This window comes from Clupea harengus, chromosome 2 (assembly GCF_900700415.2).
Source record: "Clupea harengus chromosome 2, Ch_v2.0.2, whole genome shotgun sequence".
NCBI classification, from domain to species: domain Eukaryota; kingdom Metazoa; phylum Chordata; class Actinopteri; order Clupeiformes; family Clupeidae; genus Clupea; species Clupea harengus.
The window spans coordinates 29,479,051-29,496,448 of NC_045153.1; the positions used below are offsets into that span (position 1 = coordinate 29,479,051).

The 17,398-nt window shown below is 41.4% G+C and overlaps 2 protein-coding genes across 5 annotated transcripts in view; one reads left to right on the top strand and one right to left on the bottom strand.

Moving 5' to 3' along the window:
• The first annotated feature begins 2,192 nt into the window (after positions 1-2,192).
• The window catches only part of usp37 (ubiquitin specific peptidase 37), a 35,226-nt gene continuing 20,020 nt past the window's right edge, over positions 2,193-17,398 (top strand). The window contains exons 1-24 of one of the 4 annotated variants that reach the window (XM_031560209.2): positions 2,193-2,384; positions 3,697-3,945; positions 4,067-4,238; positions 4,350-4,444; positions 4,548-4,663; positions 4,823-4,900; positions 5,019-5,107; positions 5,213-5,300; positions 7,892-8,044; positions 8,242-8,373; positions 9,197-9,320; positions 10,021-10,226; positions 10,351-10,468; positions 10,574-10,653; positions 10,756-10,920; positions 11,082-11,129; positions 11,239-11,377; positions 11,684-11,915; positions 12,166-12,305; positions 12,396-12,456; positions 12,607-12,722; positions 12,828-12,897; positions 13,734-13,872; positions 13,973-15,127. In XM_031560209.2, the coding sequence (XP_031416069.1) occupies positions 3,772-3,945; positions 4,067-4,238; positions 4,350-4,444; positions 4,548-4,663; positions 4,823-4,900; positions 5,019-5,107; positions 5,213-5,300; positions 7,892-8,044; positions 8,242-8,373; positions 9,197-9,320; positions 10,021-10,226; positions 10,351-10,468; positions 10,574-10,653; positions 10,756-10,920; positions 11,082-11,129; positions 11,239-11,377; positions 11,684-11,915; positions 12,166-12,305; positions 12,396-12,456; positions 12,607-12,722; positions 12,828-12,897; positions 13,734-13,872; positions 13,973-14,054 (2,817 nt within the window). In that variant the 5' untranslated portion in view covers positions 2,193-2,384; positions 3,697-3,771 and the 3' untranslated portion in view covers positions 14,055-15,127. Of the gene's footprint in view, positions 2,385-3,696; positions 3,946-4,066; positions 4,239-4,349; positions 4,445-4,547; positions 4,664-4,822; positions 4,901-5,018; positions 5,108-5,212; positions 5,301-7,891; positions 8,045-8,241; positions 8,374-9,196; positions 9,321-10,020; positions 10,227-10,350; positions 10,469-10,573; positions 10,654-10,755; positions 10,921-11,081; positions 11,130-11,238; positions 11,378-11,683; positions 11,916-12,147; positions 12,306-12,395; positions 12,457-12,606; positions 12,723-12,827; positions 12,898-13,733; positions 13,873-13,972; positions 15,128-17,398 lie in introns of those variants that run through there. The other 3 variants (XM_031560200.2, XM_012836398.3, XM_031560203.2) reach the window with 3 other exon arrangements.
• Positions 15,130-16,614, bottom strand: ybey (ybeY metalloendoribonuclease). The gene is made up of 4 exons (XM_012836406.3): positions 15,922-16,614; positions 15,681-15,812; positions 15,527-15,595; positions 15,130-15,442 (listed from the first exon to the last, which is right to left on the bottom strand). Exons 1-4 carry the CDS (start codon positions 16,129-16,131, stop codon positions 15,347-15,349), a joined length of 507 nt encoding a protein of 168 aa, XP_012691860.1. The 5' UTR covers positions 16,132-16,614; the 3' UTR covers positions 15,130-15,346.

Sequence of the window (17,398 nt, forward strand, 5' to 3'; positions counted from 1 at the left end):
AGGAAAAATATGTCACAATGAGATGATGTCATCACTGGAAGTACATGGGAAGTCAAATAGAGGCATATTAATGACTGTTATGTCAGGATTGCACATGTACCAACCAGATTATATACTCCCTCCAAGTCTATTTGATTTGCATATGTTAATTGTATTTGTATAAACATTATTTTAATCTTATGATATTTTCCATAAGTATTTGAAGTGGAGTTTCTCCACCTCAAAACCTTTAGCATTATTTCAACATAACAGAAAAAAAGAATTGTGGTCCATCTAACAAACAGCTGATGCAGCGAGAATATCCCCTTTGTCAGCTCAAAAACAATCTTCTCTTGATAGTTTTGTTGATTAATTATAAACACCATCAATTAGATTGGCCTAATCCTGAGGAATGGATCCATTAGGAGTGCACTGGCACAGGTTCCTGACAGGAATGTTCTTGTTTTTTAATAAATAAATATATTTCAACAGGGTTCCATGGCCATTTGCTAAGAGGAAAACATCCTGATGTAATACTGTAGCCCCCAGAGTGCTATCAGAGATACTCAGGTAAGAACCATTGCTGCTTTTTCTGCCTTAGAAAGCACTTCCTTTGAAAGTGGATGGAAACCTAATGCACTTGATTACATCTACTTCAGATTCTTCACCCAAAGGCAAAATAAATTGAATTTTCCAGTGGGTGAATGGGCATCTCTATCAGCAAGGGATATATCGAATGGATGACACAATGTATGACATAAGAGCAAAATATTGAATATTCATGTTCCTCCTTAAAATTTCTAACATCTGATTCTGCCTCAGTTTTACTCCTGGGTAAAAAACCCACAATAAAATAAAATTGATCATGATTACTCTGCTTACTTAATTGAAAAAGCAAAGTGTGCAACTGACTGTATGTGAAGGTCTCATTAATTCCGTAGTTATTCTAGACAAAAACCACACAGGTCCTATAAGTGAAAAGTAAATTACTTTATAAATAATTATGAAGGGTTCATTTAGGCCTTTCTTCAAAAAGTTAAGCCGAATTTAAATGTGCAGTGTAGAGGATTTAGGGGGATCTATTAACAGAAATGAAATATTGTATTCATAATTATGATTTCATTAGTGTATAATCACCTGCAACTATGAATGGGTTGAAAATGGCTCAACACGCTATAGACTATTTAAAATAATCTTGCCTGAAGCTGATGTATCTACGACCATTTGGTACATGTCCACGTCATTAAATGGGTGGCCCACCTCCCCCAGGCCCCACCGGTGAGCATGAGTCTGAGTCTGATTTGAATTTGCTGATCGAGACTCATCATTCAGAGTTTACCTACCCCCCCCAGCCCCACTCCACCCCCAACTCTCAGCCCCTTTCCCACCGTTAGCATTTTTATGCAAATTATGCAGAGTTAGTGTAGCATAGGTTTACAAAGTAGTAATCCATAAGAAAATAATGTGATGAAAAATAACACTCACCAAAACATTTTCTTTAATTATTGATTTATATTGTATTGAAAATCAAGGAATACTGATAAAACAAATGCAAAATATTCAACCCAGCTTAATAGTAAATGCTGGGAAAGGTAAGAATGGAGCTCCAACTAACAAGTGTATGGCATTCTGACGTTCCATGTTGTTCTTTAAGATGTACAACAGCGCCTTCCCAAGGACAGCATTGGCATTACAACAACTGAAGTAAATAAACAGGTTATGACCGCAATAAAAATTAGGCTACGTCTATGCTCAAAAGCAGTGTTACAGTCGAGGTTTACTGGAATGTAATCAGTCAGTTTAGTGAAACACACTGCGTCGGTTTACATGTGATTAATTAGGCTATGGTTATGTTTAATTGTCTACACTGCAAACAGACCTACACGTGTTCGAAGCGTATTCAGTTTGTATCATCATACAGCACTGACAAATGCTCTTGAATTCAGTCAATTGGGAGAACATGTTAATGATACATTGACAAGCGTACAGAAACCAACAGATATAGATAAAGGGGTTTGTTAATTCATCAAACACTATTGACATCGCTTTAGTCTACACAGTATCGATTACATTATTTTTGCCAGCATCAAGAGACATGATTCTTTACAGATTCTGCTACAAGGCAAGTCGGAGCTACAGACAGCGTGCATCCTGTTGAGCCTTTGCACTTCTGACAGCCATCTCGCGCGAAGACAAATTAACTCAGTTCGCGCGAGCCATTTCCGCTGTGAATTTTCACATTCCCGCCATCATCGACTGGTGAAGTGTAGCGTCGTGGACCACACTGTCAACAACACGGTACTGGTATCACTCCATGCCGGCAAAACAGGCACACTTTTACCGGAAGACCTTTGGAATCGATATTATCATTTTGTATTCTCTGTAAGGATACGTCCCTGCTGAAAGTAAGTTATAGCTGCTTTGTAATTGTTTTTTGGCGTCGTTTTCATCTTCAAATCAGCAGCAAGCGAATTAGCCAGCTAGCGGGCTAACTCCGGCCTGTAGAGAGGTTTATTGCTAGTTTAGCAAGCTAACGAGTAGCGTTTAGGTAAATATTGCCGTTGTCCGTGAAATTACTTTTGACAGTGACAGAATGAAGGTTGCTTTAATTTGTAATTTTGTCATGCGGTGTGGTATCAAATAGTTTTTCTTTGCATCCTGCGTTCAATAACGTAGTCCGCAGGCATACAAGCAGGTCAACCGCGTGTGATGTTGGCGAGCTAGCGCATCTATGTTGGTTTTTCTAGCCATTGCTAGCTAACTGTACCAATTACGGTGTGCCAAAGTGAGTACGGTAGCTAGTTAACCTCACCGCTTCACCACCCATCATTTTCTGAAATTTGTTGCAGTTTACTTCCGACTTGGAAAGCTACGTTCTCACGTGATTGCGATGATGACATATATGCTTATTGGGTAACGTTAGCTATGGCTAACTTTTAAATGTCCCAACTTTCCTTCGTTAGCTGTACTAGCTATTAGCTAATTGTGTGAGCACCGCATAAGGGATGCTGCTAGCCAGTGAGTAGTAACCACAGTAAAGTGGCTCTACAAAAGCCATCGAACGAACGAAACATTTGGGACGGGTTCCTGACAGTCTTTTTTAGTTTTTGCTGTTTAATGTTACACCATTATGCCGACGTCTGCGATGTGTGTGTTAGATTATCGTTTTGCATGTTTGGTGATGTTGGCCAAATATGTGCGTGCATTAGACCAGTGATCCCATTAGCTTGCCAGATGCTTGTGTTCAGTTATTGTGTCTTACTGCGATGCAGTGGTTATGGAGCTAATTGCAGGTCATTTCTGTTGATTTGTTTTTTAAACCGTGAAGCTCGTCAAGCGATGTCAATTGATGGCTTAACTTTTACCCCGCTAGGGAACTTGACCACTAGGTAATAGTAGTTAAATAACATTCGTGGTTGAACAATTGAGTGTAATTTGAACCACCCTGAGTATATCAAAACATTCAGTTGTATAATCTGTCAAACGGCATTTATTTAGTGTGCGGTTCACATTTTTAGCATGTAAAGTAATTGGGTAGAAATAATTTTTCAAGTTGCTGTAGCTCACATCTATCTCCGATGGATTCTGCATGTCACTTGTCAGTGGGGGGGGTCTTATAAATATCCATTAACACTATGGTCTCTTTCTAAAACATAGCAAACTGATTTAATTGCTTGTCATATTTAGTTCTAAAACGGCCTGTCTGATTTCTTGCAGCTGTCGTGTAGACCTGAAGACTTCAGTCCCAGCCTCCGTTCAAGTCAGGATCTAGAGCGCTGCATCTAGGCTGTCATGGCAGTCGCAGTGCCTAAGCTCTCCAGCGGTAGCGCTGTCCGCATTCGCATCAACAGTCTGGACTTGGGTACCACCAGGTGGAAAGAGGGTGTCTTTGAGATCCATGAGAAGGACAACAAAGTGAACATGTTACTCAAATTCAACAGCGGAGGTGCTCCTAAAAATTTCCAGGTTGGTTACAGTTCAAGTGTCTACTTCAAAAACACTGTTTCCTTTAGCACCTACCTAATCTTTTTCAATATTCAAGAGACGGATATTGCCACATTTAACAGTAATTGCTTTGCATCTTCAGTTGAACCACAATGTGAAGAACGTTGTGTTGGGCCCCATGCGCACCTCTCACAGCCGACTGGTAATCACTCTGAAGGACTCCAAGGATGTTGTTACCTTTGACAAAATCCCTACTGTAGTGGCCAAGAAAATGAAGGAATATCTTGATTCGCTTAAACAGGGGAAACAAACAGGTAGGTTTCCTCTTGATGTCTTTTCTGTAACAAGTCATTTCTTAAATTCCTTCTTTAAAAATGTTAAGCGGCCCACAATATATTCAAATGTTCATATTTTCTTTTCCTTAGTCCTGAAAACGAATCAGGGAAGTGCCAGTTTTGGAGTGGTGCTTGGAAACCGTTCAGTGAAAAATGACACAACCCTGTCTACCCCAGAGAGACAGGTGAGATGTTTATAAGTATATTTAATGTAGTAATAACAATATCAATCGCATACCATCAAAACATGTTTTGGAACATTTCAACAAGTGGATTTTGAATGCATAGACTACACCGAGACGTGGAGGTATTGATGGCCGGGAGGAGAACGCCCCTAGGAAACCTCTTGGGAGTCCAAGCCGAGTTTCCTCTACACCTGTCCGAACTGGCCTCTCAGAAAACAGGTAGGCTGATGTGTGGCTCTTGTCCCTCTCCATCTGTTATGCTGTCACCTGGATCAGAAACATGTCTCCCAGTCTTGAGTTAATTGTGGATAAGGTTTGGTTTCCTAAGGGACTGGTCCGTACTGATACAGCACGTTAATTGTTTTTCCTTCCCTTCAGAAGTGAGAAGAGGAAGAGGCTCATGAGCTCGGAAAGTGATATAGGCGAGGACTATCCCAAGGAAAACGACTCGTCTAGGTGAGAGCCACTATTCAAAAGATGGATGCAGAATACAAAAATCAATCCCACACAAACAGTGTGACTGTAGGTACCAGTAATGGTGGTAACAGTGGTGTCTTATCTCACACCTCTACAGCAACAACAAGGCAATGTCTGACCCTTCCCGGAAGTTTCTTCTCAGCTGCAAGGAGAAGCTGAAGCAATCTGAGGAAAACAGGACCGCAGGTTAGTGTTTGGAATATGGAATTTGAATTATTTTAGATATACTCTTGTCTTTTATGTTTTGGTAGCCTCGTTACATGATTGCGTTATTTTGTGTAATTTTTGCAGCCTCACCTGCGCCTCTACAGACGTCCTCATTCTATGGCAGCAGATCAGGTGGCAAGGACTACACTCAAAGCCATTCTTTCCTGGACAGGTATAAAGCCAATGCTGCTGTCAATTTATTTTTTCAGCAATCTGTTACGGCAGGGGTCTCAAACCTCAAATGACAGAGGGGCAGATGAGAGTACAGTCTGGGGGGGGGGGGGCAGGTTTTTTAAATCTGTTGGCTTGCCTATCACAATTAGGGATGGGCATAATTAATCGACGATCGATTAATTGATCATTAAGAATTTCCTCGATGAAATAATTTTTTCATCGATTAAAACTAATGCATGTTCTGTTGCGTAGTGTGCGTGTAATTTATTTATTTTAGGGCTGTCAAAGTTAACACGTTATTCTATGAGATTATTGTGGCCGAGATTAATGCAATAAAATATTTGAACGCAGTTAACGCAACTTTGTTTACTTCCGGTGCGCGTTGACCCATGGCACGAAACTGCCGCGTGTCTGCAGTCAATTTAGATAGAAGAGACCGAGACGGTAGTTGAAGATGGAGAGAGCTGAGGGATTGTTGGGCGGAAAGTTTCTGTTTAAGAGGCAAAATGACAGAACAATCGACAAAACTAAAGTTGTATGTAGCATTTGTCAAGCTGAATGTAGCTATTACAGAAGCAGCTCGTCTTTAAGTTATCACCTTAATGCAAAGCACCCGACAGAAAGCAGTCCCAGGTTAGATGGTCGCCAACCCACACTCCACGACTTCTCTAGGAAATGAACTAGACCAGTCCGTGAAAAGGTTACCAACGCTGTAACAGTTTTGGTTGCTGGTGACTGTCGGCCCATCAACATAGTTGAAGACGGTGGGCTGACTGAGGTGATTCGAATTGCTTCAGGGGACAATTCTTACGATTTACCGTCGAGGGGCACCATTGTTTCTCGCATATATTCCTTGTATGACGGCGAGAGAGCACGAAAAAAATACAATTAAACAACCGTGTCTAAAATACACGCTGTCTGAAGTGATTACGCGTCTGTCTGAAGATTTAGTCTTGAGAAGAAAACAAACTTTTAATCACGATAAATCTAGATGAATGAATTTCAAAATGTGAGATTAATTAGTTAAAGAGAAAAAAAAAGTTGTGTTTATGAGCACCGGCTTCTAGCTGTCGGCTCCGCTGCTTAAGAGTACAGCAGCGCATATTTTCAAGTGTAACCATTGAACGGATCCCGTTTAACTGCCACAAGAGTTGTCCATCTTGTAAGTTTAACTGCCACAAGAGTTGTTCATCTTGTAACAAAAGATCTCAATGAGGAAACGTGCTGTGTTTTTTTTCTATTTTCACTGCATTTTAATATAGCCTATAAATAGTGAATTTTAATATAAAAATATTAATGATTAATCGAAAATCGATCGTTAATTCTCCCGACGATCGATTAAGACAATTTAATCGAATGCCCATCCCTAATCACAATACTGTAGATACCAATTTTGAGTGTGGCAAATTTACCATGTGTGATCAGTGGTACAATGGTTATTGTTGTTGAATAACAAGTAGCTTACCTGAGTTTCAATTCCTGGGCAATGAAAGACGCTCTTTGGATAAAGGTGTTTGTTATAGTTGCATTTTTGGATCACTGTCTCATTGATGACTTACATATACAGTAGTAATAGTGGGATAATGTCTTCATTGACGACTACAGCTATATTTTTCCTTCATACATGCACATTTTAAAGCAAAAGTGTACTGCACCACTTTTGTGTAGTTGGTAACAAGGCTGCTAACAAAACAAAGCAGAAAACTGAATAAAGTTTCAGCAAAAATCTGAATTTTATTTTATAAAATAAATGTATTTATAATAAATATATTTCAAGTGTACAATTTAATATGACTGTCAAAATGCTGCATCTTTCCATCTATAGTGATCTAAAATGAATAGTTTACTGATATGCTGATCATTGATGGTGCATAGTCTGTTGTTGTTCCTCGGAGCGACTTCCATGACAAACCAGCATGCTCAATTGCGTCACACAGTTGCTCAAATACATCCTTAGCTGTGGTACGACCTTGCATTATTTTTACACAAAGTTATTCGTCTTTCACTTCAAACTGGTTGTTAACACCGCAGACAAAAATTGCGAACTGATCATTATTATTAATGTCAGTGCTCAGTGCAGAATACGCACTGAAACTTTTACCTTTGACACACAGCTAGATTTATTTTCCGATAATGACCGGCGGACTATACATTATCCTGCTTATTATTCGGTTACTTGTCAAAGGATAGAAGACATTCCTCCAAAATACTTATTTTTAATGATTTTGTTGTATGACTTCCTCTAAGAAAAAATTGTTCTCCACGCGTATAGAACTTTAAAGTTTCAGGTGTTGCGTAGCAACCCATTACTTGTGACTTCAATTACGTTAAACAACTGGACTACTTGCGGAATGATATGAAAGATCTGAATTGGAAGCACAAAACCTGTTGCCAATGGCAGCGGTTAACGTTGGGGTGGCCCATTCAAATCAATGGAACTTTTTGCAACATTCTGAGGGGCCGGATCTGGCCCGCAGGCTGGGAGTTTGAGACCCCTGTGTTACAGTATAGTGGGTGAACGATGTGATTTAGATCTGACCTGTACATACCATTTGAAGTGACAGTTTATGGTTTGGGTATTTGTTTCAGGTCTAGCAGCACAAGCCAGTCTCCTTCCTCCAAAAGGAGCTTGTTGCCAAATCACTCCACTCCCGTTAAAAAGGTGCGTCCCTCACTTGACTACGGTGGCTGGAGCAAACCTAGACCATCCACGCTTACCCAGCAACAGCCTTCACTGCAGGGGTGAGAATTATTTCTATTATACATTCTATTTGTTTAGATCAGTTAGTAACAACATACAGGTCACAGTTTAATCCCAACAGTGTGTTGCATGATGTATATCCACCGTACTTGTAAATTGTAAATCCTATCAAAATGCAGGTTATAGTGTATGTGTTTTTTTTTTGTTTTTTTTTACATTTCTTAATTTCTACGTCCAGATTCTCCAACCTAGGAAACACGTGCTATATGAATGCAATCCTGCAGTCCTTATTTAGCCTGCCATCCTTCTCCAGTGACCTACTCAAACAGGGCATCCCATGGAAGAAGGTTCCCAGTAATGCCTTACTCAGGTAATGACTCCTTGGTGTTGCTCTTATTTAGCCTCCTTAAATGAGTGGGCTGTATGTAAGCATGCCTGGCTAGTGGCTAAGTCGATTGGGGGAAGTGTATTTAGTATGTTTGTTTGTTTGTTTGTACACCCCTACCTCCTCTCCCTCTGTGCAAGTAAACAAAAGGTTTGGCCCAGGTGGGAAAGGCTGAAGGCTACATGTAGCATGAAAACATTTATATGATAGAAAGAGTTCTAGGCTACCATTAGGGTCTCCATAAACAGCAATTGACATTTATGTTGCATTAACTTAATCGAAGCAAACAGACTCCTGTGGGTCTTCATTTATGCACTTGAGCTTTTGAGCTAATTGATAGTCTAGCCATTACTGTAAACCATTGGGTTTGCAACTGAGCTACTCGTTGAGACTAATTACAGGATATCCATGCTGACTCTGGGTCCGTTCATGGATTTGAATCTTTTAATCCAGGACTCTTAAAATGGATTGAGGCCTGTAGCTTGCCATTTTTTCACAAATTAAATACTTTTTACTGTCGTTATTTTAGCCTCCGAGAAGGGATTTTGAAAGTGAAAAACAGTGACAGTGGGCTTATGCAGCCGTCCTTTGATTTACTCTTTTCACCTCTTAAGGTACAAAGTAGTATTAAACTCTAGCTGGTTAGCATGCAAACTTTAGCAGATAATACAGTGCAGCAGGTGTTTTTGACATTATATCAAAACTGTAATTTCTTCCTATGCTATTGCTGTGTCTAGTTCAAAACTACAATTCCTACAGAAAACGAATTTATTTTTAAATGCACTTTGGGTCCCTTTTTGTTTTCCAGACGCTTTGCACATCTGCTTGCTAAAAAGGATATTTCGTGCCCAGAGGTGAAGAAAGATCTGCTGAGGAGGGTTAAGAACTCCATCTCCTCCACCGCAGAGCGCTTCTCTGGATATATGCAAAATGTAAGCATGTGTTTAAGGCTAAAATTAGGTTTATGCTTACTTTTGTTTATGTGTTTAGTATTTTGTTATAGTGGGTACAAAAAGAGCAGAGTAGAGGTTAATGTACTTTCACACAAGTACTTTTGTTGTGAAACAAACTACTTCAAATGTAGAATAATGTTTTGACCTGATTTAAAGTAACACTGGCGTTTCTGGAGCCGCCAGGTAGGGGGTTACTTTCTGCTGGACTATTCAGTAACTTGTTTGCTGTCTTGCACTTGCTTGATGTTTGACTGTGTTAGGAAAGGTGTTGACTCGCTAGTTCGTCATAAACAAAGTAAGCAAATTTCAACAGGTTTTGCTAAGTTCAGCCGCTAGCAAGACATCTCGTTAGCAAGCTTGTTGTAACATGCTTGGACATTGATGCTAGTAATAAGTGCTCTCACGTTGGCTTATTATCCATGTTATTGTGATGGCTATGTTGGCTAGCTTGCCAACAACTTTCCTAACAGTCAAACATCAAGCAAGTGCAACACAAGACAAAACAAGACAGCAAATAAGTTACTGAATCGTCCACCTGAAAGTAGCCCCCTACCTGGCGGCTCCAGAAACTCCATAGTGTTCCTTTAATAAGTTAAAGAGTCCATCTGTAGATGTCTGGCCCTTTTCTGTATCAATACACTAGTTGTCCTGGATGGAAATGTATGTTTGGACCTGGTAGGATGCCCATGAGTTCCTGAGCCAGTGTCTGGACCAGCTGAAGGAGGATGTGGAGAAAGTGAACAAAAGCTGGAAAAATGAACCATCTCCACATGACGAGTCTCAGAGTGCACGCTTGGGCGAGGAGGCAGACACCTCTCGTATCTACACCTGCCCTGTGGTGGTCAACATGGAGTTTGAGGTGCAGCACACAATCACATGTAAAGGGTGAGTAAGATGCTGCAGTTATTTGTCATAACGGCTGTAGATTGGTGTTGTTTATTTCCAGGAGGGAATGAGTAGCAGTGGAATAGTGTTGCAGTCTCCCTAAGCTTGCATGGCACATTTGCAGGTGTGGAGAGGTGGTTCAGAAGCGTGAGCGGTTCAATGACCTGTCAATCAACCTGCCGCGCCGGAAGAAGACTCTGCCTCTGAGGTCCATCCAAGACTCGCTGGACCTCTTCTTCAGGGTATGCGTTGGTTGGTTCATCACTACAAATGCTATTAGTATTGGGTTTGAAGTGGTGCATCTAGTCAAAAGTGTTCCAGACCCCTCACCATATTTGTTTCCACAGATGGAGGAGGTCGAGTACTCATGTGAGAAGTGCAGTGGGAAAGCAGCCACAGTCACGCACAAATTCAGCAGATTGCCCAGGTTTGTGTCTTGCATTCACTTGGTTCCTTCAACAATGCTTGTGTGATGACCACAGCATTAACCATCCATCATTAACTTTTTTTGCTTAATATTCCTATTTAGGGTTCTGATCCTTCATCTCAAGCGGTACAGCTACAATGCCCAGTTGTCTCTCAACAGCAAGCTGGGCCAGCAGGTTGTGATCCCCAAATACCTCACGCTGATGTCCCACTGCGCAGATTCCACACGGCCCCCCCTCAGTCTGGGATGGAGTGCACAAGCAGCTATGTAAGCACAGTCTGACAGCAATACCTAATACAAGATGTTTGTCCTTAAGCAGTTCTTTCTCGTGGGCCAGTGGGTGTGCATCTCTTTTTTTTGGTCCTAGACAGTTTTACAGTTTTGTTCCTGCCATGCTTTGTAAGGGGCTATTCTCTGTGCTGTTGTAGGTCACGAACACTGAAAACCTCGCAGACTGTGAACAACTCCTCACAACGGTCAGCTTCTGCTTCTGATCCCAACGGAAATGCACCTTGGTTTTAGTCTTTCTATAGGACTTTTTTTTTCTTTTCTTTTTTTTTAACAATGTTGTATTTCTTGTAACAGAAAAGGGACCCTTAAACCTTGCACGTCTACTTACACCATTCTGGATTCGGACAGTGAAGAGGAGCTCATCAGGAAGGTGGTGGTCAACCGCAAACATCGACTGAGTGAAAGCCTGGCTGATGACGAGAGATCCGAGGAGGTAAGCCTTTAATATCACATGGACCATAAACCATTGGTAGTCTGAATGATAATTGTGCCCATCCTGCCGTTCATCTACTCTTACCTGCACATTAAGGTGTTGTGTTTCTTCCGCTGTGTGGTTAGCCAATGTAGTAAGCTACCACTGAATGGGGTGCAGTAGAGTTGTACTGTATCCAGTATATTTTTCCTTTTTATTTTGTTATGCTTTTGTTGAATGTTCAGCTAGCTAATTCATGATTGAGAGCTACAGCCTGTATTTGCAGATTGTGCTAAATGAGTTCTGATTTGCCCTGATGTCTGCTAGGTCTCCCAGACTCAGCCCAGCATCCAGGCCGAACAGACTGACTTCACTGGCATCAGTGACGACGAGATGCTGGCGGCCGTGCTGGAGATGAGTCGCCAGGAGACAACGCTGGCCCCGCCTCCGCCTCCGGAGGAGGAGCCCACCAGTAGCCTTGACACGGGCTTTGGAGACGCCGATGGCCAGGACCTGACGAGCCACATGGATTTGGTAGAAGCAGACAAGCCATCGACAGGTATGCTTTGGTTGTTTTAGCATTGTGCCACATTGGAGTCCATGCCGTGTTGATTGTGGGGCTCATGCGGTTGATTTGAGTTTCTGCTGTGTTGCTTTTAGTTGCTATGCATGGAAAGTGCATGAGTTTTGGTAAATGTATTAGTTTGGGATGCATGGCACTTGTTTGGTAAAGAAACCAGCTAAATCTCTCAATTGAAATGTTGTATTTTTGTTTTGTGTTTTTGTTATAGATGTGCTTGACTCTTTAGATCTCACCATGGATGAGAACAAGGAGAACCAGACTCCAGACGTGCAGGGTGAGCTGGACTGGGTGCAGCAGTACAACATGGACCAGGAGAGGGAGGAGCAGGAGCTGCAGCAGGCCCTAGCCCAGAGCCTCCAGGAGCACGTAAGAGCCCGGTCACTTCAGCTTGGATGTCCTGTGTACTTCACACAGGCTTTGATTAGATATTTGACCTTTTGACTTCATTCTCCACAGGAAGCTTGGGAGATGAGAGAGGATGACGATTTGAAAAGAGCCACAGAGCTTAGTATTCAAGGTCTGTTTAAGTTGGAATCTACTCCTGTCATCTTTGTAGCATAGATATCTCCAATGGGTCTGCCATTTTTTTCCTGTTTTTTAATGAGTTTAGAAAGGCAGGATCCTCTCTATTATTTATTTATTTTTTTTTTTTTTTTTACCTTTGTAGAGTTTAACAACTCCCTACCCGAGGTGTTGTGCTATGATGATGACTCTGGGAATGAGGACGTGCTGGACATGGAGTACTCCGAGGCCGAAGCTGAGGACCTCAAGAGAAATGCTGAGGTGAGGGACAGGACAGAGATGTCCAGAAGAGTTTTCATTTGTACTTCATTATGTATGTTTTGAGTGCTTTGATGAGCATGTCTGCTTATCCCCTACCTCTTCCAGAGTGGAGATTTGGCCAACTCGTTCAGACTCATCAGTGTGGTCAGTCACATTGGCAGCAGCTCTTCCTCAGGTAAGGGTACTGACAGAAAACCGGTTGGGGTTCAACCATTCATATTTGGAATTGGTTTCCATTAGATGCTGTGCATCACGAGGGTGCCGTTTATTCTAATCCTTTCAAAATGACCCTTGAAAACCTTAAATTAGTCACTAGTATTATTAAATTGGGCCTGTAAGATGTCCTCTTGGAAGCAGCAACCTGTTGCAACAAAGCGTTCTAAAACTGGCGGGGTTCAGACCGCTAGGACCAATGACTGATATCTTGCAACAGCACCAACGTTTCCTTACAAGGCCTTTGTTGCTCCACTCGTTGCTGCCAGATATGAGCTAACCAGTTGGTTAGCTAGCAAAGTTAACCAACTAGCTGACTTTCCAACTGTCAGTCGATTAACTTTAGCATATGCTTTCTGACTGATGTACAGACACTGGGGTTTTTCAAACCAAATCAATAAGTAGTTCGCTGCCTCCCGTCTCTGACCAAAACCGCCATGATTCTGTGTCTTGACTAACTGAGTGACAAGTGTCACAAGTCATGAAGTAAACCTTGCAACTGCGAGTTGACACAATTAATCTTTTGCAACTGCATCAGTTGGCTTGCAACGATTAATTCACAGCACTACAACTTGTCTGCAACGTTCTACAATGGTTTTGTCTCGTCTTGAATCTTTGGTCTGATTTGGCCACATTTTATATACATTTTTTTTTTAAATTTGTACGAACAAAGTCTAATGCCACCTCTGACATACAATGGTGTAAATGACATTTGTAATAAGCCTTCTGGTGTTTTGCTTATAACCTATAACCTGCCACAATTAACAAACTTCTGTTAACCGTCCTCCTCTCTCAAAGGTCACTACATCAGTGACGTGTATGACATGAAAAAGCAGTCCTGGCTGACGTATAATGACATGGATGTATCGCGCACTCAGGAGTCTGCCGTGCAGAGAGACCGCGACCGAAGTGGATACATCTTTTTTTACATGCACAAGTGAGTAGTCTAGCAGTCTCCTCCCAAAGGATTGGTTTAGTTGTAGTCTTAGATGAGTATCCGAGGCCATTGGCTGACCTTGTTCCCTTGTTGTCTTTAGGGATGTGTTTGAGGAACTGTTGGAGCTGGAGAAGACGGGAGGCAGCAGCGAAGCGAGCCGCACTGTGCTGCAACCCCTCTGAGGGGGGCCGTGTGTGTGTGTGTGTGTGTGTGTGTGGACTGGGCCTCTGAAACCTCCAGGATGTCATCAGGTGGCTAAATGTGCAGCCCCTTTTTCTCGTACTACTGATCACCCGTCCACTCATCTACTCCGGGCACTTTTTCTTTCCCATCTTGGAAATTTAACACTGGTCAAAGTCTTGTGTCTTCTCGTCATGCTAGACTTGAGACACACACAGCTGTTTCTGAATCGTAATAGACAAATTTTGAATCTTTTTACTCATTTCTGGGTTGAAAATTGTTCAGCCCATATAAATATCTCATCCCCCCCCCCCCCCCGGCTTATCGCCAAACAATTGCCTTGTTACCGTAATTCTTCGGAACAGTAATCCGTTACCAGTCATGCATTAAGAACCTCATGAGCTGTGTTTGATTTTAGACAAAATGTCGGTCCTCCTTGTGAGCTTTCTATATAATTCTCTATAATAAAGATCTATTCTTGTATGTGTTCAGAGAAGGGAGATGGACAGTGTGAACTATATCTTTAATTCTATATGCAGATAAATATGGTGCAATATTTATTTGGCCTGCTGGCGTCTGTTTGTCCTTTAAAGATGGATGGGTGATTTCTGGTTAGTCATTATAGCTTTACCTGTGACTTTTTGTTTTATTCATGTTTTATAAGTTTTATTTTATGAGCTAAATTAATTTAGCTTGTCTTTTTATATATATTAAAATCATTCATACCTGTAGCTACAACTGAAAATGCCAGTAGTTCTTTTTTCCTTCTAGAGCTTTAACAACCGCCCACTCTTTGTTGAGTTGACCATTTCCAAAGAAACTTCTACACCAGATTGATTTTTCTTCTGTTCCGTTTAATGTTAGAACCAAGGGCCAGTAATCCCATTTTCCGGCTTGCTTTTACATTTCCTCTTTAATAAGATCTTTGCCTAGCTGCTCATAGTAAGAGTGTATTTAATGAACGGTGTGAGTGCATATAAAGTGTACAGCCACAATAGTATATAAGCTCTGTTCAATTGCCCAACATTAAGCTTTTAGCCTCCTGAAGCGCATTTAAATAAAACATGAGAAAAGACGCATCTCTTTTTGTGTTTAATTATCCGTTTAGGTGCACGTATCGCTTTGCACGATCCTTGACACATTAACACATAGATTGATCAACCTGACCTTGAGGTATAATGTTGTAGTAGAGCGGAAACAAAGTCACTTTACAATATCAGGGATTAGACCTTGTGGTCCAAGCTTCAAGTGATAACAGATGTTTGCCTCCCGGACAATATATTGTATAAAATTGTCAGCTTTCTTGAGAGTATTTCTTTGAAAGTGGTTCCAGCCGGCTCCCAGTCAGTCTGTTGAATTCTGCCAAAATGTAGCTTTCTCTCTGAAACATCTATCGAAAAACGAGAAGATATTAAACGAGATATTAAACCCTCGTGGTGGTAGTGCATCACAATGAAGTGAATTAAACGAGTACCTCTTTCCACTCCTCGTCTGTTTCGTGTCTGTATCCAAGTAAGTGACAAATTCCGTGAGCGGTGACCACCTGTGCAGAAGCATACTTGAGGTTTGAAAGAGGAGAACGCACATTTTAACTTAAATATTGAAAACTATTTTACGGTTTTGCTCACTGTTAACGTGCTATGAAAGTCTTGGGATGTCCCTTTACACTGTTGCATCACATATTCCACTCCAAGGAATACGTCACCGAGGTTGAGCTCGTCTCTGTGCAAGCCACACGGGAGTTTACCGGGTCTCAGGTCCTTCAAGTAGATCACATCACTTTACGAAATCCGTCCAATTCATTTATGAAGGTTACCAATGTTAAACGTATGACATATCGATTTGTCAAATTTCGAATTAACGTCTTACCTCGTAGAAAGGAAAAGATAATACATCGGTTGGTGTATTCTTTTTCCTGTAGATGTTGTTAATCCGTTGCATTTTACAGTTGTCAACACATATTAAACCCACGTCAAATTTCTGAATGCCCAAAATATGCCTCAACGTTTCTACATCTTTGCGTAGTCTCGCGCGCCGCACAGGCACCACGTGCTGGAGATTGCGAATAACTACACCCATGGCAAAAAGATGACCAGGCACCTTAGTGTTGCTAACCCCAAACGAAACACCGAACTTCTCACAGTATGTAACTCAAACAAACCATTTACAATGTCAGAATACTTTCCTCGAAATAGCCTACCAACACGTCGGGCACATTACTAAACAACTGGCAATCATAGACGAAGTATCAGGCGAAAACAGACTTGTCTAGTTATTGCCTCAGGTTGATCATAACTAAATAACGTTAGCTAGCTTGCAGTCTAACGTTATCTATCGTTGACTATGCAAAGGATGGTCGCTTTTTCATTAAATGTCACACACAAATCCGGTCTCCAACCCCCAAACAGTGCCTTAATGGACACATCCGAGCGAACTCTAATAACTTCGTATAAGGTTAAATGTCTGTCCTTTGATGAGACCCTGTCCTATTTGCCGGCATGTACTAGTGGACGACTGGTGAAGCACAGTGTTTTCCGTGATTCAAAAGCAGACGGACAGGAACCGGAAATTACCACAGTTCTGTTTTCATCTTTCTTCGTGCAGTATCAGATACGGTGTAAATTGTCTGGAGCATTCGGAAAAGAAAACGTCTCGAAATGGGTTAGTAATAACTACAGCAAGGATTGCAAAGAGAATGTGTAGTCGTTCATAAAGTTGAGTTATATTTGGTATAGTCGTAAATTGCAGTGGATTGCAGTAACGTTAGTCATTTCTTAAGTTAGAGCCATCGTCGCCAGAGACTTTTACTTGCTCTATAATTGTCCATGACTGTGACTACTAGCTACTAAGCTCTTAAAATAAATCGTTGTTAAGAAAAAATGGCCACACTTCTACATACATGTTTTGGATTACTTTATTTTAATAACCTATCAAGCCCATTGAAGTTAGCTAGCAATATTTATTGTAATATATTTTACTGTTTCTAATGTTACAGGTTATTTTGGAACGTCGGTGAGTTGAAGGAGTTGATGGTGTTTGTGCTGCACCTTTTCAAATCAAGGGAAGAGTTTGTCCTTGTCCTATTCTGACAATGAATCCATCTAATTTTTTTGCTGGCCAACAGGGTGCCTTTCAGGCCCCAAATAATGCCAATCGTGGCGGAGGTATTTTTCAGTCTTTTACACCGCAGGGCACAATTAACCCCCCACAGAATGTTAGCTTTGGACAGACGTCAACATTCGGCCAGTCATCTGCATTTACTCAGCCGTCAGCCTCTGTGTTTGGACAGACCTCTGGACAAGCCTCTGTGTTTGGACAGACTTCAGCGTTTGGTCAGACTCCATTT